Genomic DNA, 26386 nt, shown 5'->3' with positions numbered 1-26386 from the left:
ACTTGAAACGGAAAGGTATAATTGTGCCTTGTCATTCACTGTCGAAGACGGCAGGAGACAAACGACACATACAGGTGTTTGAGGATATGTCTCTGACTTTATTTTCCAGACGTGATCTTGTATATGCTCCATAATTAGCTGATGCATATTCCAGAGCCTGAGCTCATCATTGGTTAGCTGTTACTTCATCTCAAAAACAATGGTGGACATCCTCTTATCTTTACCTTGCTATATTCTTATCTATGCTTATGAGCTGCTAAACTCTCATCTATGCTTATGACCTACTATACTCTTATCGATGCTTAGTCAGACTCTTTGTCTGCAAAGATCATGGTATTACTGGGTTCTGTTAGATATACTGAGTTCTTGCCAGTCTCTGCTCATCTGTCGCATGGCCACGTTCTGTGAGCCATGCCTCCATACTAAATCTCTCCACAATTCACCTTATAATTCCTCGATTTGGCCCATAAGAAAACCAAATGGAAAATGGAAAATGACTGTAGATTATAGGAAATTGAATGCCAATACTGAAAAATTAACTGCAGCCATCCCAAACATTGCAGATCTGGTGCTAGAAATCCAGGAAGCAGCACACCCAGTGCTTGCATCTCTGGATGTGAATGATATGTTTTTCCAAATTCCAATTGACCCTGAAGATCAAAAAATATTTTGCTTTTACTTGGAATGGAATACAATATACTTTCACCATGTTACCTCAGGGCTATAAACATTCTCCCGCGCTGGCTCACCATGCTCTTGCACAGGAGCTGGAAAATATCACAGAAATAAAAATAACCCAGATGTGAAGATTTACCAATACATTGATGATGTACTGATAGGTGGTAAAACTGAGCAAGCCGTGAGAACAGTTTATGATGCCATAATTGGGCACTTAACAAGATTACAATTGAAATACCTGAGGAAAAAGACGACCTCCGTCCCAAGAAACTAAATTTCTAGGGATCAACTGGAAAGTTTGGAACAGGGACCATTCCTACTGATACACTTCTCACTTAGGAGAAATAAAAGCACCCACAAACTAAAAAGGAATTGCAGGAAATTATGGGGACTTTGCAAATTGGCGAAAGCACATACCAGAGCCTTTATGCCTTTAATGCCAGGCCTTTATGATGACCTGGCTGAAAAAGCAATCACCTATGGGAGTGGAATCACAACCATGAGGAAACTTTAAAACTTCTACTCCCCTAGAGGCCACAAACCTTTCAGACCCTGGGACATCTTCCACCCTGTAGACCCAATAATAATGAATAGGGTTTCCCCTAGCGCCTTCTCTTATCACTTTTGGCAACCAGGCCCAGCAGGACCCCCCAGACCCAAATCATTTTATTCACAGTCATTAAAAGCCTCTGAAAAGCGCTATTCAATTCTAGAAAAGGCTTTGCTCACAGTCAGCAGGGCACTGAAAGAGATAAGCAAGATAATTAGAAAACAACAGGTAATCCTGCAGGGCCCCTTTAAAGTGCTTAACCAGGTCTTATCTGGGAAACCGTCCCCTGATGGGATTTCTCAGAAAGGGACTATCAGGAAATGGTTTTCCCAAATTGAATATTTTGCTGAGCTGTTTCAAATTGTTGAAGGCCCCGACAAGCAATTGAAAATTCAGGAACCCCTTGACTCCACGAATGAAAGAGATTTAATTATGAAAACTCCTAGCCCCATTAAGGAAGCCCCAGAATTTGAAAGCAGTATGCATAATGCCTGGTTCACTGATGCTTCTTCCAGAAGACAGGGGAAAACATGTTTTTTTAAATCAGCTGCAATGAAACCTTCCACAGGGGAACAAATAATAAATCAAGATGAAGGAAGTGCACAAGTAGGCGAACTGGATGCTGTTTTGAATGTATTTGTAAAAGAAAATTATAGGAAATTGAATGCCAATACTGAAAAATTAACTGCAGCCATCCCAAACATTGCAGATCTGGTGCTAGAAATCCAGGAAGCAGCACACCCAGTGCTTGCATCTCTGGATGTGAAGGATATGTTTTTCCAAATTCCAATTGACCCTGAAGATCAAAAATATTTTGCTTTTACTTGGAATGGAATACAATATACTTTCACCATGTTACCTCAGGGCTATAAACAGTCTCCCACGCTGGCTCACCAAGCTCTTGCAAAAGGATCAATGGGGATTTAGAACTTAGGTGCGCTGTTGGGTCAAAATGCTACCCTGTAACATTTGTGGTAGACACTGGTGCACAGATCTCCACCCTATAATCTGATGTGGCCAAGAAATGTGGTATTAATTCTTCTCTGTAAACAATATTCGTGAGTGGTGCTTTGGGAAAGCCTGTTTTACAGAAAACCTCTAAAGTTTCCCTCAAGCTACCAGGAGACGAAGAGTTAATTCGAACCCAAATGATAGTAGACGACATTCCTTACAATCTGTTAGGAATGGATGTATTGATTGGTCGATCCTGGAGAGACGAAAACGGTCGCTTTTGGAATTTTGGCACTCCCACTCCTAAAGTTAGACTGTTAAAAACTTCCCCTCTCCTCCCCCAAAGCGAAATTACGAATGTCAAACAATATTCTATTCCCATAGCAGCAAAAGAAGGTATCAGAGAAGTCATTTCTGACCTGAAACCGAGAGGTATCATTGTCACTTGCCATTTGCCTTATAATTCCCCGATTTGGCCCATAAGAAAACCCAATGGTAAGTGGAGAATGACCGTAGATTATAGAAAATTGAATGCTAGTACTGAGAAATTAACCACAGCTGTCCCAAACATTGCAGATCTGGTGCTAGAAATCCAGGAGGCAGCGCACCCAGTGCTTGCCTCTCTCGATGTGAAAGATATGTTTTCCAAATTCTCATTGATTCTGAGGATCAAAAATATTTTGCTTTTACTTGGGATGGAGTACAATATACTTTCACCAGGTTGCCTCAGGGCTACAAACATTCTCCCACGCTTGCCCACCATGCTATTACACAGGAGCTGGAAAATATTCCAGAAATAAAAAACAACCCAAATGGAAAAATCTATCAATACATTGATGATGTACTGATAGGTGGTCAAAATGAGCAAGCCGTGAGAGCATCTTATGATGCCATAATTTGGCACTTAACGAGCTTACAAATAGAAATTCCTGAGGATAAAAGACAACCTCCCTCCCAAGAAACAAAATTTCTAGGAATCAAATGGAAAGGTGGGACATAGAATATCCCTACTGATACTGTCTCTCTCCTGGGAGAAATAAAAGCACCCACAAATAAAAAGGAACTACAGGAAATTATGGGAACTTTGCAATATTGGTGAAAGCACATACCAGACCTGTCAATAATAGCTAGGCCATTGTATGACTTGTTAAAGAAAAACTGCCACTGGGAGTGGACTGAAACTCATGATGAGGCACTAAAACTCCTCCTCCTAGAAGCACAGACCTTTCAAATCCTGGGACCTCTTCACCCAGAGGACCCGATAACAATCGAATGGGGTTTCTCTTCCAGTGCGTTATCTTATCACTTTTGGCAACGGGGTCCGGCTGGAGCCACCAGACCCATATCGTTTTATTCTCAGTCATTAAAGGAATCAGAGAAACGCTATTCGGTCCTAGAAAAAGCTTTGCTTACAGTCAGCACAGCGCTGAAGGAGATAAGCAAGATAATTAAAAAACAAAAGGTAATCCTGCAAGGACCTTTTAAGATAATTAACCAGGTATTGTCTGGAAAGCCACCTCCTGAAGGAATTTCTCAGAAAGGCACAATTAGGAAATGGTATACCCAGACTGAATATTTTGCTGAACTTTTACAAATTAAAGAAGGTCCTGATAAACACCTCAAAATTCAAGAACCAATTGAATCCACAAATGAAAAAGATTTAATAATGAAAACTCCTAGCCCTATTAAAGAAGCTCCAGAATACAAAAGAGATATGACTACAGCCTGGTTCACAGATGCTTCTTCCTGAAGGGAAGGGAAAGTATGGTTTTAAATCTGCTTCTATTAAACCTTCCACAGGTGAACAAATAAATCAAGATGAAGGAAGTACACAAGCAGGCAAACTGGATGCTGTTTTGAATGTATTTGTAAAAGAAAAAGCCACTAAAGAACCTGTATATATCTGTACAGATTCTTTTGCTGTCTTTAAAGGCTGTGTAGAATGGGTGACATTTTGGGAAAATAATAACTGGGAAATTAATAGAGTGCCTGTATGGCATACAGACAAGTGGAAGGAAATGCTACAAATTGCTAAACAAAATCCCAATTTTCATGTAGGCTGGATACCTTCTCACCAATCTAATTTAAAAGATGAAGCCAGCAAATATAATAACCAAGTTGATGAATTGGCAAGAATTAATGTCATTGAAATCAGAGATGCTCTCAATCAGGGTGAAGTCCAAGAATGGGGGAAATTACTAGAATGGCTTCATTGCAAGAGAGGCCATTCAGGTATTTTTGATTTGTATAAAGAAGCACAATCTCGTGGTTGGTCTGTATCACGAGAACAATGTAAAACCATAATTTCCTTATGTGATTTGTGTAAAATTCGATTGGGAGAACATCCTCTGACTGCTGACAATTTACATCTCAGAGATGGTAAAACATTGTGGTCTACTTGGCAAATAGATTATATAGGACCCTTCCGAAGGTCAGGAAATAAACAGTATGTTATTGTAATTGTGGAAGTTATCTCTGAGTTAACTTGTGCAGAATCTTATGCAAAAGCAAATGGAGAAAATACGGTATCTTTCCTGAAAAAACATTTTTGGAATTTCACCTAAACCTACCAGTATTCAGACTGGTAATGGTACTCATTTCACTTCCCACCTGGTCCAGCGATGGGCAAAAGGTGAAAATATTAACTGGGCATTTTGTATTCCTTACCATCCCCAGGCAAACGGCATTGTTGAAAGAACAAATGGGTTACTTAAAAAACTCATTAGACCTCAAGAGAGTAACTGGCATGAAAGACTCAGTTATGCATTTGCCATGGTCAATAATAGGTGGGGTGTAAACAGTTTTCCCAGAATGACAGCATTCTTTCCCCTGTCCCTTAATCAAGATAACAACACTGAGAAGCAGCCTCCCAGGAACTTCAAAAGAACCTTGCAGCCAGGCCAAGGTGTTTGTGTAAATTTACCTAGCATAGGTAGAATTAAAATAATTTTGCAAAACCCACTGAATTCAAACACGTAGGTGGCGACTGACATGAATGATAAACAGCACAAAATTAGCACAAACTGGATAATCTGTGTGGAATAAGGTTTATCTTTTACCCTGTGTACTGTTAACAGATGTTTTCTTTTGGTCCTTTGTGTAATTAGATTTTGTGTATTGGTACAGAATGAAGTTGAATTAATGTAACTACAGACATCAGAAATCCTAGGACATCAAAACAGAACACCCCTGGTGTACAGTTTCAGAATTGGCTACTCTGAAACTGACACTGGAAGAAATTACTTACTGATGGCTGGGAGGCTAGCCACCTCTTTAGCCTAGGTAAAGCAATTTATAACATCAGGATTTTGTCTATGCTTGCTCCTGGATTGCTGTTACCTGTAATACATTTTATTGGTGGTGTACTTTGTATGTGTATGAAATGTGCCTATGTTATGTACTTGTGATTATTGCATTGCATTTTATTTTATTATTATTTTCATTCTTATATTTTTTCTTACTAGTGCTATTGTTACTATTAGCTCTCATATATAAACATCTTCTCATAAATAAATTACTAAGATTCTGTAAATGTCAATATTTTACCTTTCTTTCTATACATGTTGTACATGTCACTACCTGACACAATTCCTTTGTACACGCACATACCTTACTTGTATTAAGTTGATTCTTTGTAACCTTTAATATATGCTCTCTGCTACCTTTTAGCCGTTAAATGTCTGTAATATATCTTGATAACTAGTTGCAAAAACTTCCCAATGCTAGAGAAACAAAGGAAGAAAAAAAAATTTGGTGCTTTTGGAAGGGTTCTATGTGAGGATTAGGCTAGCCAAAGTTTTCAGTGGTCACTTTTTGCATGTGTTTGCCAGTCTTGTTCGTTCGGAGTTTTGGGAGGGCTATTGAGCAACAGTAGCGAGTGATCGCCATGGGCTGGTATATCTGAGGTTTTTGGTAAAACAAAAAGCCCTAGACGTATGTTTGGTGGTGCTGTGGGTAGGGTTCCATGTGAGGGTTAGGGCCAACCAAAGTTTTCAGTGGTCACTCTTTGCATTTCTTTGCCAGTCTTGTTTGTTCGGAGTTTTGGGAGGCCTATTGAGCTAGAGTTGAGAGTGGCCCCCGAGGGCTGGTATATTCAGAGTTTGTGCTAAAACGCAAAGCCGTAGCCTGATTGTTGATGGTGCTTTGAGTAGGGTTCCATGTGAAGGTTAGGGCCAGCCAAAGTTTTCAGTGGTCACTCTTTGTATTTGTTTGCCAGTCCTGTTTGTTGTGAGTTTTGGGAGGCCTACTGAGGACAGAGGAGAGCGGCTGCCGAGGGCTTGTATATCCGAGGTTTGTGGTAAAACGCAAAGCCGTAACCCCATTGTTGGTGGTGCTGTGGGTAGGGTTCTATGTTAGGGCAAGGGCCAGCCAAAGTTTTCAGTGGTCACTGTTTGCATTTTTTGCCAGTCCTGTTTGTTGGGAGTTTTGGGAGGCCTATTGAGGACAGAGGAGAGCGGCCGCCGAGGGCTTGTATATCCGAGGTTTGTGGTAAAACGCAAAGCCGTAACGCCATTGTTGGTGGTGCTGTGGGTAGGGTTCTATGTTAGGGCAAGGGCCAGCCAAAGTTTTCAGTGGTCACTCTGCATTTTTTTGCCAGTCTTGTTTGTTCCCAGTTTTAGAGGCCTATTTAGTAATAGAGGAGAGTGGCCACCAAGGGCTGGTAGATTCGAGGTTTGAGGAAAAATGCAAAGCCATAGCCCGATTGTTGGTGGTGCTGTGGGTAGGGTTCCATGTGAGGGTAAGGGCTAGCGAAAGTTTTCAGTGGTCACTCTTTGCAGTTGTTTTCGAGTCCCGTTCTTTGGGACTTTTGGGAGGCCTATTGAGCAATAATGGAGAATGGCCGCCGAGGGGTGGTATATTCGAGGTTTGTGGTAAAACGCAAAGTCGTAGCTCGATTGTTGGTGGTGCTGTGAGTAGGGTTCCAAGTGAGGGTTTGGGCCAGCCAAAATTTTCAGTGGTCATTTGTCGCGACGAGGGAAGAATGGAGATGCTTAATGTAAGAATCACCAAGCTTCAGTTTATTGTATTCGAAGATCAGGTTAATATACTCTTTTTAATTAGCTCATACATATTACAAAAGCTAAGCTCATGATTGGTGCTCTAATTAAATGTTATCTACTGATAAAGCTGTTTCTACATCCTGCTTTGCTAACCGCAACGGCATGTACAAGGACACCGTGACCGTGAGAACTGCTGAATTCCTTCTACTTTGATCATGCACCTGCAGCTCAGGGAGTTTGCACCCTGAGCCCTGCCAACCTGTTTGTAACTTTGCTCATGTCCATATGTCCTTGTTCTGCCAACCACCCTTCCACAATTCCCCCGTTTTTATTTTGCACCGTAAAGATTTTTGACACATCTTTATCAAGCATTCGACGAATACATTGAAAAATACAAGGCAAAAACAAAAGTAAAATCATGATAACAATGTCAACATAACAAAGCATTTTAACTAAAGCTAAAAGCCATCCTGAAAATCCAAGACCATTAAACCAGGTTGTTTAAACATCATCGAGGGGGCTTACTTGTTGCTGAATTTGTTGTGTGTATTGCTTTAAATAGCGAATGCTGACGTGGATACTTTCACTATGATCAGAGAGATTCAAGCAACACATCCCTTCAAAATCATGACAGCCATGTCCTTGGGCAAGTATTAAAAAAACTATGGCAGCACGATTTTGCAATAAAGCATGCCTTAAACTATTTTGGTCCATTAAGAGATTATCTAAAATTTCAGTAGTAGCGTTTGCCTGCTTCTCAGAACAACAAGCCAATTTTTGCAAGGTTATTCAATGCATTAGCCGCTGCACCCCCAGGAATAAAAATAACTAAAGCTGCTCTAGCTGCTACACTTAAAAGCTCAACCTTATCATTACACTGTGGTGTAAGGCCAATACTTTGCTTGTCACGTTGTTTCGCTAATTTTCACAAGTCAGCAAAGCTGGGTGCAAAAAGAGTTAGTAAGCCTAAATAGCAAGGTCCGCCAACTATGTCATGGGGAACACCTTGCCATGCTCTATCTCCACAAATCAAGAATATTCCAGGAGGTAGAGCCTTGGCAGTATCATTGACCCAAATTAACACAGTATTATCTTTGGGGTTATGAGTAGAGCCTATAGGTCGCATTTTGACGGAGCCATTGTATCCACAATACCCAGATTCATAGGTATAGTCCCAAGTTTTAGGACTAACATCCTGCCAAGTAATAGGATACAGGCGAGCAGCATATTTGGGACCAAAAACTATACAAGTTGGCATCCAAATTTCCTGATGCATTACCAGTTTTCTGGGATCCTAATAGATTCAATTCTTGAGGGTCCCACGGGAGGGATTTCTTGAGGCCCAAAATCAGTTTTGCTGAACAATTTCCTAGTGAAAGGCTATCATCACAGAAGCCACTTGAAAATTGACCAAACAAAGAAACATTAAACCCTGGGACTCCTATTAAGCAGGTACGAAAAGGGTCTGTGGCGGAAGCCATTGCAATACAAAAATCAGTGGTACCGGTTATTGCGCAGTAACTTTTTCTTATATAGTGTTTCTGTGACCACACTTGTGGGCCGATCTCATTGGCCCCTCAAACATGGGGTTGGGCACGGCAAAGGGTTCACCCCCTACCTTTCGGGAACATTCGAGAGCATTCTACGGCATATCCCCCCTTTTCTTTTTGCACAAGCCCATGTTTGGTTAAAAACTTTTGCAGTGCTAATTCTCAAACAAACATAATACAAACAACAAAACATGCAGAACCTAAGAATACACTCAATATCATAATGCCCTTTTGAAATAATCTAAAACTACTTGGTTAACAAATCAAAACAAGCTGGTTAACAGGTTATTAATCGGATTTTGTTTCCCATAATCAAGTGTAAACCGACTTCGCATTCATGGCATGTCTCCGTTTCACACAAGCACTCATACACCCGCACTCTCAAACAGAGTTCTGTTTAATATTAGGAAGGTCTGGCATCCACTAGTGCAGAGAGCCAAAGGAGGGATAGGAGAGGCTAATCTGACGGAATCTTGTCGGGGGGCCCCTATAAGCGTCTCCAAGTCCCACCGGCTCACAGCATGATGGAGTCCTAGTTCCTTCATGGTTGCCAAATTAAAATGCAGTAGAAACCTACGATTGCAACAATCAAAACTTTGGGTTTTTCAACCACGGGACAACTTCCGTACTACCTAGTGTACTCAAAACAGATGGGCTTCACCTAACTAACAAGGGGAAAAGGACTCTAGCTTATAAGTTGGAGAGGCTGATAAGGAGCGCTTTAAACTAGGCTTGAAGGGGGATGGGGTTGAAACTGGGCTCTCCAGAAAGGAGCCTAAGGGTGGTCTACCCAAGGTACGAGACAAACCAGCAGCCCGGCTTAAGTGCATGTACACCAATGCACGCAGCATGGGCAACAAGAGGAGCTGGAAGCCATTGTGCATCAGGAAAGCTATGATGTAGTCGCTATCACGGAAACATGGTGGGATGACTCCCATGACTGGAGTGCTACCATGGATGGCTCTAGGCTCTTCAGAAGGGACAGGCAGGGTAGGAGAGGCGGAGGGGTAGCCCTATATGTTAGGGAGTCTCTTGACACTGTAGAAATTGAAGTCTGTAATAATAAGGTGGAGTGCCTGTGGATCAGAATCAAGGGGAAGGTCAACAAAGCTGATATCGTGATGGGAGTCTGTTACAGACCACCCAATCAAGATGATGAGAATGATGAATTATTCTACAGGCAGCTGGCGGATGTCTCCAAATCGTCATCCCTTGTTCTTGTGGGCGACTTTAACCTACCAGACATCTGCTGGGAATTCCACACCACAGAGAGGAAGCAGTCTAGGAGATTCCTGGAGTGTATAGAGGATAATTTCCTGCTCCAGCTAGTAAATGAGCCCACCAAGGATGGAGCCTCGCTTGACCTTCTTTTCACAAACAGAGAGGAGCTGGTGGGAGATGTGGTGGTCGGTGGATGCCTGGGACTTCGCGATCATGAAATAATAAAGTTTTCAATATTCAGATATACAAGGAGGGTCGTCAATAAGACCTCTACGGTGGGCTTCCGGAGGGCAGATTTTGGCCTATTCAGAAGACTTGTTCAAAGTATACCCTGGGAAACAGACCTTGAAAACAGAGGGGTACAGGAGGGATGGTCGTACTTCAAGGAACAAGTTTTGAAAGCACAGGAGCAGGCTGTCCCAGTGTGCTGAAAGGCGAGCTGGCGGGGAAGACGACCGGCCTGGCTGAATTGGGAGACTCTGAAAGAAATTAGGGTTAAGAGGAGGGCCTACCAATTGTGGAAAAAAGGGCTAACTACTGAGGAGGAATTTAGGAATATTGTTAAGTCACGTAGAAAGAAAATCAGAGAGAAAAAGGCACAATGTGAACGGAATCTCGCCATCTCTGTGAAGGATAAAAAAAAGTCCTTCTACAGATACATCAGCAGGAAAAGAAGGGGCAAGGAAAACATCCATTCTTTACTGGACACGGGTGGGAATATAGTTGTCAAAGATGAAGAAAAGGCTGAGGTATTTAACACCTTCTTTACCTCAGTTTTCAACAGAAAGACAGGTTACCCTGAAGATGGATGGCTTCTGGAGCTCATAGAAAGTGACATGAATCTAAACAGACCCCCTGTAATCCTGAAGGAAACAGTCAGTGACCTACTGAGATGCTTGGATCCCCACAAGTCTATGGGACCAGATGGGATCCACCCAAGGGTAATTAAGGAGCTGGCAGAAGAGCTTGCCAAGCCTCTCTATCATCTACCAACAGTCCTGGCTCACTGGGGACATCCCAGATGATTGGAAGTTGGCGAATGTCACGCCAATCCACAAAAAGGGCCGGAAAGAGGACCCAGGAAACTACAGGCCCGTCAGCCTGACCTCAGTGCCTGGCAGGGTCATGGAAAAGATCATCCTCAGTGTAATCACACAGCACCTGCAGGATGGGCAAGGGATCAGACCCAGCCAGCATGGGTTTAGGAAGGGCAGGTCATGCCTGACCAACTTGATCTCCTTTTATGATCAGGTGACCCGACTGGTGGATGAGGGCAAGGCTGTGGATGTGGTCTACCTGGACTTCAGCAAAGCGTTTGACACCGTCTCCCACAGCATCCTCCTGAAAAAACTATCAGCCCGCAGCTTGGACAGGAGCACCCTGTGCTGGGTTAAGTACTAGCTGGAGGGCCGGGCCCAGAGAGTGGTGCTGAACGGGGCTGCATCCAGTTGGCAGCCGGTCACTAGTGGTGTCCCCCAGGGATCAGTGTTGGGCCCAGTTCTGTTCAATATCTTCATTGATGATTTAGATGAGGGGATTGAGTCCATCATCAGCAAATTCGCAGACGACACTAAGCTGGGGGAGAGTGTCGCTCAACTGGAAGGCAGGAGGGCCCTGCAGAGGGACCTGGACAGACTGGAGAGTTGGGTTGATTCCAATGGGATGAGGTTTAACACGGCCAAGTGCCGGGTCCTGCACTTTGGCCACAACAACCCCAAGCAGCGCTACAGGCTGGGGACAGAGTGGCTGGAGAGCAGCCAGGCAGAAAGGGACCTGGGAGTCTGGATTGAAAGGAAGCTGAACATGAGCCAGCAGTGTGCCCAGGTGGCCAAGAAGGCCAATGGCATCCTGGCCTGTATCAGGAACAGCGTTTCCAGCAGGTCCAAGGAAGTGATTCTGCCCCTGTACTCAGCCCTGGTGAGGCCACACCTCGACTCCTGTGTCCAGTTCTGGGCCCCCCAGTTCAGGAAGGATATCGAGGTCCTGGAGCAGGTCCAAAGGAGGGCAACCAGGCTGATGAAGGGACTCGAGCACAGACCCTATGAGGAGAGGTTGAGGGAGCTGGGGTTGTTCAGCCTAAAGAAGAGGCGGCTCAGGGGAGACCTCATCGCTCTCTACAACTACCTGAAAGGAGGTTGTAACCGGGTGGACATTGGTCTCTTTTGCCAAACGACTTTCCACAAGACAATAGGGCATGGTCTTAAGTTGTGCCAGGGGAAGTTTAGGTTAGATATTAGAAAGAATTTCTTTACGGAAAGAGTGATCAAGCATTGGAATGGGCTGCCCACTGAAGTGGTGGATTCTCCGTCCCTGGAGATATTTAAAAAGAGACTGGATGTGGCACTCAGTGCCATAGTCTAGCAACTGCAACAGTGGTTCAAGGGTTGGACTCGATGATCTCTGAGGTCCCTTCCAACCCAGCCAATTCTATGATTCTATGATTCTATGATCAAAATCTTCGCAACCATGGCCCTGAGTTAAAAGCAAAAAATCAATGGCTGCTCTATTTTGTAATACTGCATGTTGTACAGAAGACAAATCATTAGCTAGTTCAGATAATACCTTGTTGGTATCACTAGCATTCTTTACCACCCAACAATTCAGTTTCTCCAAATTTCCATGTGCACGAGCGGCAGCTGCTCCTGGCAAGAAGATAGAAGTAACAATCACCTGCCATTTGGACCAGAGGTTAACATCATCATCACATTCTTGGGTTAATTGAGTGTAAAGTGTTAACAGTGACATTGACAAGTAACAAAAACCAGCAAGTTAGTGAAATACGATTCCTTCGTCTGCAGAAACATCGTGGAATAGTAAAGGACATGATTTTTTTACGGCATTCAGTCAATATTTCCGGAAATGTCAGAATCCGGTGTAGGTTGTCTATGGTCAGATACAGGCATGTGCCTCCCGTTCTGCCCCGGGTTGGTGATGGAGGCCGAGCGGGACCGACAGGGCTCCCCGGGGACAGCGGTGGCGTGGTTGGGTGTGGCACTGAGGACGGAGGAGTTGATGCTGTCATCGCGGGGGGGGGGGGGCAGGGGCTTCTCAGGGCCGCGGCAGCAGCAGCAGCGGCAGGGGGTGAGGTACAGGTAGATGAAGACCAGGACCACGCTCAGGATGCAGCCCACCAGCGTGGTGTAGGTGGTGTTGAGGGTGTCGTGGGGACTGTGCAGGGTGAAGTTGTGCACCAGCAGCTCCATGTAGAGGGTCTCGTTGAGGACAGGACCCCCCACCCACCAGGAGTAGGTGACAGCATCTTCGGGGTGCAGGGCTCGCAGCTGCAGGCTCCCGTTATCCAGGAGCAGGGTGCTGCCATTTCCGCTTTCCTCCGGCACCTTCTCACCTCCCGGGGTCACCCAGTACCAGCTCTGCACCCCTTGTAACCGAGTGTCACAGCTCAGGGTCACCATGTCACCCAAGTGGCCTTCCAGCACCGTTTCCCTCGCCTCGCTGCAGATGAGGGGCTGCCGGCCGGCCAGGCTCAGGATCCCGATGGGAGCCGGGAGGGTGGGAAGCACGCAGCTTAATTCCTCCTGGAAATCCATCACGGCGCTCAGGCGGCGGCGGTGGCCGCGGAACACCAGCTGGAAGAGGTGACAGTCACAGGCCAGGGGGTTGGCGTGCGAGTTTTGCTGGCAGTGCATACACCATACCGGACCAGCTTGGCATTCTCATCGCATATGGCCAGGGGCGCCACATCAGAAACTGCGATATTTTGTTGCTCTGTTTTGCTGAGCGGATCCAGCCGGGCTTTGCAGGGGTGCAAGAGCAGCTAACACCTGAGAGCTAGTAGCTTTCACCTGTTCCTTTATGCTTTCACCTAAGTTCTTAACTGCCTTCACTAACATAGCATTCGGCCCCTGAGGTACTTGTGCCATACACTCTAATAATTCCTCTATCGATCAAGTCCCTGGAAGCGTAACAATAACATTACGAGCTATGGAGTTACAATTTTGCATGGCACATTGTTTCAACAGAGCCCCATGCATATACTCCAGAACTCCTGCTGACTGAATAGCGCTAGCAACTCTGTCTACAAATGACCCAAAAGGTTCTTCCCTCCCTTGTTTGATTCCCATATACGACGGAACTCCTCCAGGTGCTGTAATTCGCCTCAAGGCGAGACGTGCTAAATGCAGAGATTCCCTGATTTTATCTGGTCCCAACAATGCTTGTGCCTCAGAACAACGCCATGGTCCTAGACCCATTAACTCCTCAAGTGTTATTCCATACAAAGGGTCGCCTGCTTGTCTCTGCCACTGACTCCTGGCAAAATGATTGCCAGTATGCATTGTATAGCAATTGCTGATGCTGAGTAAGAAACCACTTCATAATGTTCTTAATATCTTCTGGCAGAAGCAGATTACCCCCCCATATATAATCCAACATTTGCCACACAGGCTCACTCTTGTCACGGTTTAACACTGGCCCGGCAATTAAAACGAATAACAGACGCTCTCTATTAATCTCTCTCTCCTTGATAGAGAAAGGAGAGAGAATAAGGGAGAGAGACTTATGGGTTGGAAACTAAACTACACAACTTTAATGAAACAGTAATGATAAATAGGTAAAATTACTAAATATATAAAAATATACAGGAAAATGGAAACCACATTCCTCCCCTCTCTCCCCCAATAACTCTCACGTCACCACCGAGGCTGTAGGGCAGCCCTGGGAAAGTCCAGGCTAGACTCCTGGTGTCGGCAGCAGTCGGGAACTGGAGGCAGGAACACACAGATATGGGCTGGCACGGATCAGGACCACAGGCAGACGAATGGACGGGATCCTTCCAGGATGCCAGGTGAAGGAAGGGAAGCAGGAAATCAGGAAATCCGGAAAAGATCTGGCTCGGCCCTCGTGATGCCTCAAATTTATACTGAGTGTGACGTATATGGGATGGAATACTCTGTTTGGTCAATTATGGCATCTATCTTGTCCGTTCCTCCCTAAAGGAGGGCTCAGGTGGGACCTCTGTATCCTCCTGGACGGTAAAATGTTTTCCTCAGAGCTGAGCAGTGTCCTTGGCTCTGCATACCAGTCTCTAGCAGTAACTATAAACATCAAGTGTTATCAATCCTAGAAGCACACACTGTCTGAGAAACTTGCTGTTAATTTCACCAAGTGCAACTACTTACAAGAGACTTAGCTAAAAGTAAAAGTACAAAACAGAAAATCACCTTTATCCTGGCCCAAACCAGGACATTCAACCCCTTATTCCATACCATTTGCGTCATGCTCCAATCATTACTATCTTTTATCCTTAAACATATTATACAAAAATTATTACTATCTCTCAGTGCTAAAATTCACTAAGTAATTCAGTCTACAATTGCAGATGCTCATCTATTGTAGCAGATTCTCAAAAGAAGGACCAGTCTTCACAGTTCATGTTCATGGTCCACAAGTTGCAGGTTGCAGATGGTAATTTCAAGGAAGTTACTGGATGCCAGCCGATGAACCTAGTTCTGGTTTCATCACCACAAAATCATCCGGAAAAACACTCATAGAACACTGTTAGTTTATGCAACAGTTCACATAACAGTAGTTAAGGTGGGATACAAGTTCACGACTCCCAAAGAGTCCATGCATTACTGATTAAGCTAGACAAGCAGAAATTAGGAATTCTCACCTAGTGTTAGATTCCCTTGTGGTACACATTGTACTTCTCCATCTTTCATCATCACCCACCAAGTGTGTCCAGGCCCTTGAGCGAAAGCAACCCCACGAATGGGTTTGCCTTTGCCCGAGGCAGGATAAATCCAAACTGTTTTCCCTAGCAGATTCTTCTCATGCACCACAGGCACTTTGTCCCCATCTACTGTGTGTAGAAGATCTGACTGAGCAGGACCAGCTCGATTGATGGAACCCCTGGTATTAACTAACCAGGTAGCTTTTGCCAAGTGCTTGTCCCAGTTTTTGAAAGTTCCACCACCCATTGCTTTTAAGGTAGTTTTTAACAGTCCATTGTACCTTTCAATTTTCCCTGAGGCTGGTGCATGATAGGGGATATGGTATATCCACTCGATACCATGTTCTTTGGCCCAGTTATTTATGAGACTATTTTTGAAATGAGTTCCATTATCTGACTCAATTCTTTCTGGTGTACCATGTCTCCACAAGATTTGTTTCTCTAGGCCCAGAATGGTGTTCCGGGCTGTGGCATGAGGCACAGGATATGTTTCCAGCCATCCTGTACTTGCCTCCACCATTGTAAGCACATAGCGCTTACCCTGGCGAGTTTGAGGCAGTGTGATGTAGTCGACTTGCCAGGCCTCCCCATACCTATATTTTGACCATCTCCCTTCATACCATAGAGGTTTCAAACTTTTAGCTTGCTTAATTGCAGCACAAATGTCACATTTGTGGATAACCTGCGCAATAGAGTCCAAAGATAAATCCACCCCTCGGTCACGAGCCCATCGATATGTTCCATCCCTGCCTTGATGACCTGAAGCATTGTGGGCCCATTTGGCCAAAAACAGTTCACCTTTATGGTCCCAGTTCAGATCTATTTGGAACACTTGAGCAGCCTCATCTGCTCGTTGGTTGTTTCGATGTTCCTCAGTAGCTCGATATGAAGGTACATGGGCATCTACGTGACGCACTTTTACATCAAGTTTCTCTAACCTAGTAGCAATGTCTTTCCAGAGTTCAGCAGCCCAGATAGGTTTATCTCTACGTTGCCAGTTGTTTTGCTTCCACTGCTTTAACCATCCCCATAAGGCATTTGCTACCATCCATGAGTCAGTATAGAGATAAAGTCTCGGCCACTTTTCTTGTTCAGCAATGTCCAAAGCCAATTGGTTGGCTTTTACCTCTGCAAATTGACTTTATTCACCATCTCCTTCATCTGTTTTTGCAACTAGTCGTGTAGGATTCCATACGGCAGCTTTCCACCTTCGATGGCCTCCTACCAGACGACAGGATCCATCAGTGAAAAGAGCAAATTGTTTCTCACTCTCTGGTAGTTGGTCGTATGGTGGGGCTTCTTCAGCCCGTTTTACCACTTTTCCTGGTGGCATTCCAAAGTGTTTGCCTTCCGGCCAATTTGTTATTGCTTCTACAATTCCTGGACGATTGAGTCTTCCTATCCTAGCTCTCTGTGAGAGTAAAGCAATCCATTTACTCCAGGTAGCATTGGTAGCATGATGGGAAGATTCTCTGCCTCTGTACATGAAACCCAGTACAGGTAATCGTGGCACTAGGAGGAGCTGTGCTTCAGTACCAATCACTTCTGAAGCAGCTCTAACTCCTTCGTATGCGGCCAATATCTCTTTTTCAGCAGCTGTGTAGTTGGCTTCAGAGCCTTTGTAGTTTCGACCCCAAAATCCTAGAGGTCGGCCTCGAGTCTCTCCTGGAGCTTTTTGCCAGAGGCTCCATGAAGGACCGTCACCTCCATCTCCGGTGTAAAGAATATTTTTGATGTCTGGCCCTGTTCGAATTGGTCCAAGGGCCATTGCCTGCACAATCTCCTGTTTAATATTCTCAAAAGCAGCTTGTTGTTCTGAGCCCCATTTAAAGTCTTTCTTCTTCCGAGTAACCTCATAGAGAGGTTTCACAATCTGATTATAAAAAGGAATATGCATTCTCCAGAAACCAACAGTTCCTAAAAAGGACTGTGTTTCCTTTTTGGTAGTTGGTGGGGCCATAGCTGTTATTTTGTTAATCACGTCCATTGGGATGTGGCGACGTCCATCTTGCCACTTAACTCCCAGAAACTGTATCTCTTGTGCAGGTCCCTTTACCTTGCTCCTTTTAATAGCAAAACCAGCCTCTAGGAGGATTTCAGTTATCTTCTTACCTTTCTCGTAGACTTCCTTTGCTGTGTCACCCCACACAATGATGTCATCGATGTACTGTAGATGTTCTGGAGCTCCACCCTTTTCCAAGGTATCATGGATCAGTCCATGGCAGATGGTAGGACTGTGTTTCCACCCCTGGGGCAGTCAATTCCAGGTGTACTGGACACCTCTCCAGGTGAAGGCAAACTGTGCTCTGCATTCTGGTGCTATAGGAATAGCAAAAAATGCATTAGCAATATCAATAGTAGCATACCACCTGGCTGCCTTTGACTCCAGCTCATACTGAAGTTCTAGTATGTCCGGCACAGCAGCACTTAGTGGTGGTGTAACCTCATTCAGGGCACAATAGTCCACTGTCAGCCTCCACTCTCCATTTGGCTTTTTCACTGGCCATACAGGACTGTTGAAGGGTGAATGAGTCTTGCTGATCACTCCTTGGCTCTCTAGTTGCCGGATCAGCTTGTGAATGGGGACCACAGCATCTCTGTTGACACGATATTGTCTACGATGCACTATTAAAGTAGCAGTTGGCAGCCGCTGGTTTGTAGTCCTCAGCAATCCCACTACAAAGGATTTATCTGAAAGGCCAAACAAAGTATGCAGCCATTCTGCATTCTCAGTCTTAATAGCTGCAGTACCAAAGGACCAGCGGTACCCTTTTGGGTCCTCGAAATCACCTCCCTTGAGGTAGTCTATGCCAAGGATGCACGGAGCATCTGGACCAGTCACTATTGGGTGTTTATGCCACTTTATTCCAGTGAGGCTCACATCAGCCTTCACAATAGTCAGTTCTTTAGATCCCCCCGTCACTCCAGAAATAGTGACGGAGTCTGTGCCTTTTTGATCCGATGGCATTAGGGTGCACTGTGCACCAGTGTCCACCAAGGCTTTATACTTTTGTGGCTCTAATGTGCCAGGCCATCGAATCCACACAATCCAATAGATTCGGTTGTCCCTCTCCTCCACCTGGCTGGAGGCAGGGCACCTCTAAGCTTGAGCACATACAGCATTGTCAGTATGTGCATTACTGGAGCTTGCATCCCCAGTACTCACACCTGATGTGCATGGATCTCGAGTCACCAGCATTTTTGGGTTGGGTAACTCCACACTGGACACTTGAGCAGCCATCTTTGTAGAAGGACCTCCTTTTGCCTTCGGCTTACTTATCAACTCAATCACTCGGTCCTGTAGGGCAGCAGTAGGTTTTTTGTCCCACTTTTTCATGTCCTCCCCACATTCACACAGGATTACCCATAGGGTCCCTCTTACTGATTTCTGTTTCTCTCGATTCTGTCTCATAGGAGGGCGTCTCCTCTTAATGGCTGCAATGGTGCGTCCTCCGTCTGTCTGAGGAGAAAGGGGTGAATGCCATTCCTCAGATGCTCTCTTGATAGCTGAGACCCAGGCCCGACAAGGGGCTATGACAGCATCTTCACACTCTCGTACAGTTTTAATCACATCACCCACAGTTGTATCTATCTCTGCAGGAACCCATAGCATTACTGATAGTGTATGATTAAAAGGTGGTGGTGCAGCATGCACAAACCTTTGCATCATAGGTTTAGGGCATGGTACGTGATAGGGATCTTCAATATCATCATTATTATAGATCACGTCTCGCACAGCCAATTCTTCGAGATACCTGATAGCTTTTCCAAGTCTGCGTGCTTTGATCTGTGGGCAGTCTATCTCCTCTTTATAGGGATATCTCTCCTTTACAGCTGACAAGAGTCGTTTCCACAGGCTGGTAGTTCCAGCCTTTTCCCCAAATGCCCGATCAATACCTGCATCTTTGGCCAGGGATCCCAACTGCCTGGCTTCCTTCTGAGTTAATGTTATGGTAGCAGCCCCCTCATTCCAGCATTGGAGTAACCAAGAGAGAAGTGGTTCACCTGAAAAACGGCTGAAGTCTTTTTTCAGAGTACGCAAGTCTCTCATGGAATAGGGCTGAGCAGATTCTGAGTCTGAGTCCTCAGCTGACTCTGCTCTAGCTGCTCTAGCTGGTCTAGGTGGAGAGCCATTATCCTCTATTTCCTCTGATGCCGAATTTTGCCCCAAAAGGCGAGAATAAACTGCCTCAAAGACTTGGTTTGAGTCAAATAGGCAGGAGGTATTTTATTAACGACGCGCGTCAGAGAAATCGCAAGGAGATTTCTGGATTCCCGTGACAAATGCAAGCCTTTTTATACATTTTGATTACAGAATTACATCATAGTACATACATAATCATGCATATGCATATAGAGGCGTGGTATAGGCGGGGTGTAGGGTGGAGCCTTCTTTTTGAGGAGCATCTTGGTGGTCGTTCCGGTTGCCTTCATCATTGGCAGGGGGCGTCCCATGAGTCTTCCTCCTTTAAACTTTTGAACTTCTTCCTTATTTGGGCAGTTTTCGATGTACTTGGCTTGGCCCCCATAGCTTGGCAGAGGCCTTTGGGTCAAGCCGACCTAGTTGGTTCTGAAATGCGCTGGGTTCTATCACTGCCTGTTCCTATCTCTCTTCCCTGCCACTGTGTTCTGTTCCTTAACTAATTTATTGCTCTATGTGGTTTTCCTAAATGCTGAGTTTTCTCCAGATGCTCTATATCCTATGCTTTAACCCATTATCTCTTGAAAGTAAGTGTTTCAGGGGCTTCACCTCTATCACCTGGTCATCTTGTTCAGACTTGGAAGGGTTAAGGCTCGCTTCTGATTTCCATTGTTTTCCTTTTCTCCTAGTTACAGGGTCAACAAGTAACTGTGTGGGCTGAGGGGGAGAGGCTGTAATATCTGCAGCAGTAGCAGCAGCAGGGCTTGCTTTCTGAGCAGCAGCACTGTCTGTGGGAGTAGAGACAGCAACTGGAGCTGTAGCCGATATGCTGGCAATGCTTGCCGGCCTTATCTGAGTTGTGCCCTTGCGTGAGGGGGGGCGAGAAGCGGCTGCAGAGGCAGGAGTGGGGGTGCTCTCTTTACGAGGTGCACTCGTTCCCCTAGTTGTAGTTGTCTTACTCCTCACCAACATATGGTAGTACATGAAAATATTCACAGACACCTGAACAACAATGCCTACAAGAATCAGGAGGTTCAAAACTATAACAATCATAATGCCATTTTGACTAGAATCCATTGAACTCAGCCCAAGAGTGGTGTATTTCCTCAAAAGCAGGCTGAAAATGTAATTACCAACAAAGTTCTTAATCCTTCTATGAAACACCACTACACCATGCACGATGATATACACCAGTATTGAGGACGATATTGCAATGATGGTTCTTAAGCAACTCTTACGAAGAACAAACCACAAAGTAACAGCAATCCCAGCTGCGAAAAGACAGATTGCATACCCTAAATACCAAAGGTACGGCACAATTGGTTTAATCTCCAACCCTGTGAAATTTCCAAAGAACAAGGTCTGATTCCAGCTCAGGAAAGCCATTCTTTCACTGGAGTTGGAATTCAAACTGTTCAGACAATTTAGTCAAAATTTAAACTGGACTCGAGCCAATTAGCTCGGGCCCCACGTTGGGCGCCAATAAATCTGTCACGGTTTAACACTGGCCCGGCAATTAAACCGAATAACAGACGCTCTCTATTAATCTCTCTCTCCTTGATAGAGAAAGGAGAGAGAATAAGGGAGAGAGACTTATGGGTTGGAAACTAAACTACACAACTTTAATGAAACAGTAATGATAAATAGGTAAAATTACTAAATATATACAAATATACAGGAAAATGGATACCACAGTCCTCCCCCCTCTCCCCCAATAACTCTCACGTCACCACCGAGGCTGTAGGGCAGCCCTGGGAAAGTCCAGGCTAGACTCCTGGAGTCGGCAGTAGTCGGGAACTGGAGGCAGGAACACACAGATATGGGCTGGCACGGATCAGGACCACAGGCAGACGAATGGACGGGATCCTTCCAGGATGCCAGGTGAAGGAAGGGAAGCAGGAAATCAGGAAATCTGGAAAAGATCTGGCTCGGGCCTTGTGATGCCTCAAATTTATATTGAGTGTGACGTATATGGGATGGAATACTCTGTTTGGTCAATTCTGGCATCTATCTTGTCCGTTCCTCCCTAAAGGAGGGCTCAGGTGGGACCTCTGTATCCTCCTGGACGGTAAAATGTTTTCCTCAGAGCTGAGCAGTGTCCTTGGCTCTGCATACCAGTCTCTAGCAGTAACTATAAACATCAAGTGTTATCAATCGTAGAAGCACACACTGTGTGAGAAACTTGCTGTTAATTTCAGCAAGTGCAACTACTTACAAGAGACTAAGCTAAAAGTAAAAGTACAAAACAGAAAATCACCTTTATCCTGGCCCAAACCAGGACACTCTGTACTCCATTTTCACTAGCAGTAGTACTTAATTGTGATAATAACTTCGAATCCAGATTAGTAATAGACACCTGCATACCACCGGGTACTTGTGTATAAACTACTGGGAATGCACTGGTTAAAGAATCTGCTGTGTCCCTATCTCCTGCTTGCATGGCTTCTGCAGCAATAGTCTGCCACAACACTTGCTGTCTCATGGCAGTCATTTGCAGCTCATTAGGTGAAGAAAATGGAACATCATCCTTAAATGCATTTTTTGACAATTTAGAAGAGTCTAAGAAGGGATTTGAAGGAGCCTCAGGAGGATCTAAAAAATCCAATGGTGGGGCAAAATCCGGCAAGGGAGCAGAAGGACCTTCCGGAGTAGGAGGCATAACAGGGGCAGAAGGCAGCTCATCTCTCTTTCCTAGAGACTCAGTCGGAATATTTATGACATTGGTAGCGGGGGGTAATGGGCAATTAGGCTCTGTAGCAACAACAGAAGGATTGGGTTCACATAGGCACTGTGCCGCCACCCAGGCAGCTTGTTGCTCAGCTTTATGCTGTTGTAACGCATTGATAACAACCCACCATTGTTTCCCTAACTTCTTAGCTACTTTATCATCCTCTATAGTGCCTTCCCATAACTTGTCACCAAAGCGCCTCTATTCTCCTTCATCAAAGACCGTATTGGGGTCTGCAAAACAACCTTTAGCAGCCCCTACCGCAAGCAATCCTGGCAATTCCTTTTTTAAATCTAAACCCTTAACTCCCCGCTTTTCTAAAAAGCACTGGAGCAATGAAAGCACCGCTTGCCTTTCCATACTTACAAAATCGTCAGCGCGCTGTTGCAGCCCTGCAAGGTGTAGGCAGTGTTGTCGACCAAGACTCTTCTATAAGGTCGCTCGGGGCACGGAGTCCAGCTCTTTTTCCTCTTGTGCTGCATCAAGATTGACCTGCTACTGCATCGGACCGTGCCATCAGGGCACTCCAAGTTAGTTTTGTCCCTGTTCGGGCGCCATTTGTCACGATGAGGGAAGAATGGAGACGCTTAATGTAAGAATCACCAAGCTTCAGTTTATTGTATTCGAAGATCAGGTTAATATACTCTTTTTAATTAGCTCATACATATTACAAAAGCTAAGCTCATGATTGGTGCTCTAATTAAATGTTATCTACTGATAAAGCTGTTTCTACATCCTGCTTTGCTAACCGCAAAGGCATGTACAAGGACACCGTGACCGTGAGAAACTGCTGAATTCCTTCTACTTTGATCATGTAGCTACAGCTGAGGGAGTTTGCACCCCGAGCCCTGCCAACCTGTTTGTAACTTTGCTCATGTCCATATGTCCTTGTTCTGCCAACCACCCTTCCACAGCCATTCTTTGCATTTCTTTCCAGTCCCATTCATTGGGAGCTTTGGGAAGCCTATTGAGCAACAGTGGAGAGTGTCCGCCAAGGGCTAGTATGTCCAAGGTTTGTGGTAAAACGCAAATCCGTAGCCAGATTGTTGGTTGTGCCGTGGGAAGTTCCATGTAAGTGTTAGAGCCAGACAAAGTTTTCAGTGGTCACTCTTTGTATTTGTTTGCTAGTCCCGTTCGTTGGGACTTTTGGGATGCCTATTGAGCAACATTGGAGAGTGGTTGTCGAGGGATGGTATATTTGAGGTTTGTGGTAAAAAGCAAACCCGTAGCCCAATTGTTGTTGGTGCTGTGGGTAGGGTTTTGTGTGAGGGTAAGGGCCAGCCAAGGTTTTCAGTGGTCACTCTTTGCATTTGTTTGCCAGTCCCGTTCGTTGGGAGTTTTGGGAGGCCTATTGAGCAACAGTGGAGAGTTGCCGCCCAGGGCCGGTATGTTTGAAGTTTGTAGTAAAAAGTAAAGCCGTAGACCAATTGTTGGTGGTGCTGTGGGTAGGGTTCCATGTCAGTGTTAGGGACAGCCAAAGTTTTCAGTGGTCATTCTTTGTATTTCTTTGCCAGTCCCGTTCGTTGGGAGTTTTCGGAGGCCTTTTGAGAAAAAGTGGAGAGTAGCCACAGAGCGCTGGTATATTCAAGGTTTGTGGTAAAACACAGAGCCGTAGCCCAATTGTTAGTGGTGCTTTTGGAAGGCTTCCATTTGAGGGTTAGGGCCAGCCAAAGTTTTCAGTGGTCACTCTTTGCATTTGTTTGCCTGTCCCATTCATTGGGAGTTTTGGGAGGGCTATTGAGCAACAGTGGAGAGTGGCCGCCGAGGGCAGGTATATTAGAGGGATATGATAGGGAATATGAAATGCCCAGTTAACATTTTCACTTTTTGCCCATTGCTGGACCAGATGGGAAATGAAATGAGTACCATTATCAGATTGAATACTGGTAGGTTTAGGCGAAATTCCAAAAATGTTTTTCAGGAAAGATATTGTATTTTCTCCATTTGCTTTTGCATAAGATTCTGCACAAGTTAACTCAGAGATAACTTCCACAATTACAATAACATACTGTTTATTTCCTGACCTTCGGAAGGGTCCTATATAATCTCTTTGCCAAGTAGACCACAATGTTTTACCATCTCTGAGATGTAAATTGTCAGCAGTCAGAGAATGTTCTCCCAACCGAATTTTACACGTCCCATGCAGAAATTATTGTTTTACATTGTTCTCGTGATACAGACCAACCACGAGATTCTGCTTCTTTATACATATCAAAAATACCTGAATGGCCTCCCTTGCAATGAAGCCATTCTAGTAATTTTCCCCATTCTTGGACTTCACCTTGATTGAGAGCATCCCTTATTTCAATGACATTAATTCTTGCCAATTCATCAACTTGGTTATTATATTTGCTGGCTTCATCTTTTAAATTAGATTGGTGAGAAGGTACCCAACCTACATGAAAATTGGGATTTTGTTTAGCAATTTGTAGCATTTCCTTCCACTTGTCTGTATGCCATACAGGCACTCTATTAATTTCCCAGTTATTATTTTCCCAAAATGTCACCCATTCTACACAGCCTTTAAAGACAGCAAAAGAATCTGTACAGATATATACAGGTTCTTTAGTGGCTTTTTCTTTTACAAATACATTCAAAACAGCATCCAATTCGCCTGCTTGTGCACTTCCTTCATCTTGATTTATTATTTGTTCACCTGTGGAAGGTTTAATTGCAGCAGATTTTAAAAACCATACTTTCCCTTCCCTCTGGGAAGAAGCATCTGTGAACCAGGCTGTAGTCATATCACTTTTGTATTCTGGGGCCTCTTTAATAGGGCTAGGAGTTTTCATCATTAAATCTTTTTTAATTTGTAGATCCAATTGGTTCCTGAATTTTCAGTTGCTTATCTGGACACTCTTCAATTTGGAAAAGTTCAGCAAAATATTCATTGCCATCTTGGAACCCTCCCTGTATGTCCTTCAGTTTAAAGCCCACCTCCCCAAGCTTACCAGAGGGTACTGATGTGCCACTTCCAGGCTCCTCTCCAGAAAGCCCAGTTTTATCTATCCAACCCCCCTGCCATGGGCAGGGACACCTCTCACTAGATCAGGTTGCTCAGAGCCCCATCTAGCCTGACCTTAAAAACTTCCAGGGATGGGGCTTCCACCACCTCTCTGGGCAACCTGCGCCAGTGTCTCACTACCCTCATGGTGAAGAACTTCTTCCTAATATCTAATCTAAATCTACTCTCCTCTAATCTGAATCCATTTCCCCCTGTCCTATCACTATCTGACATCCTAAAGTCCCTCACCAGCTTTCTTGCTGCCCTCTTCAGGTACTGGAAGGCTAAGGTCTGCTCGGAGCCTTCTCCTCTCCAGACTGAATAACCCCAAGTCTCTCCGTCTGTCTTCATAGGAGAGGTGCTCCAGCCCTCTGATCATCCTTGTGGCCACACTTTGGATGCAGCCATCAAGGCAGTTCTTTATCTACCAAGTGGTCCATCCATCCACCCATCCATCAAACCCATCTTTTACCAAGTTGGAGACCGGGATCTTGTGTGAGACAGAGTCAAAGGCTTTGCTCAGGTCCAGGTAGATGACCTTGGTGTCTCTTCCCTTGTCTATCAATTCTGTGATATTCCCATAGAAGGGCCACAAGGTTTGTCAGGCACGTTTTGCCCCTGGGGAAGCTGTGTTGATTATACCCGCTTACCTCTTCATTAGTCTTCTGCTCCAGCAATGCCTCCAGGAAGATCTGCTTCATGACCTTACCAGGCACAGAGGTGAGATTGACCGGCCTGGCACTCCCTGGATCTTCCTTCATTCCCTTTTTGAACATGGGGGTTACTGTCGCAGTGCGAGACGGAGACACAGTTTGATACAAACGAATTGTCTGTCTTTATTGAATCAGAAGGCTATATTTATACCAGTAGT

The 26386-nt window shown here is 44.8% G+C and overlaps 1 protein-coding gene across 1 annotated transcript; it reads right to left on the bottom strand.

The window, feature by feature from the left end:
• Window positions 1-12790: 12790 nt before the first annotated feature.
• On the bottom strand, window positions 12791-13597 carry LOC103531003 (amphoterin-induced protein 1-like). Its single transcript, XM_008496616.2, has one exon. The coding sequence runs from the start codon at window positions 13595-13597 to the stop codon at window positions 12791-12793; it is 807 nt and encodes a 268-aa protein (XP_008494838.2).
• Window positions 13598-26386: the final 12789 nt, after the last annotated feature.

This window comes from Calypte anna, chromosome W (assembly GCF_003957555.1).
Source record: "Calypte anna isolate BGI_N300 chromosome W, bCalAnn1_v1.p, whole genome shotgun sequence".
Classification (NCBI taxonomy): Eukaryota; Metazoa; Chordata; class Aves; order Apodiformes; family Trochilidae; genus Calypte; species Calypte anna.
Note: the sequence above shows the minus strand (reverse complement) of the source record. Positions and strands in the feature narration are given on the sequence as shown.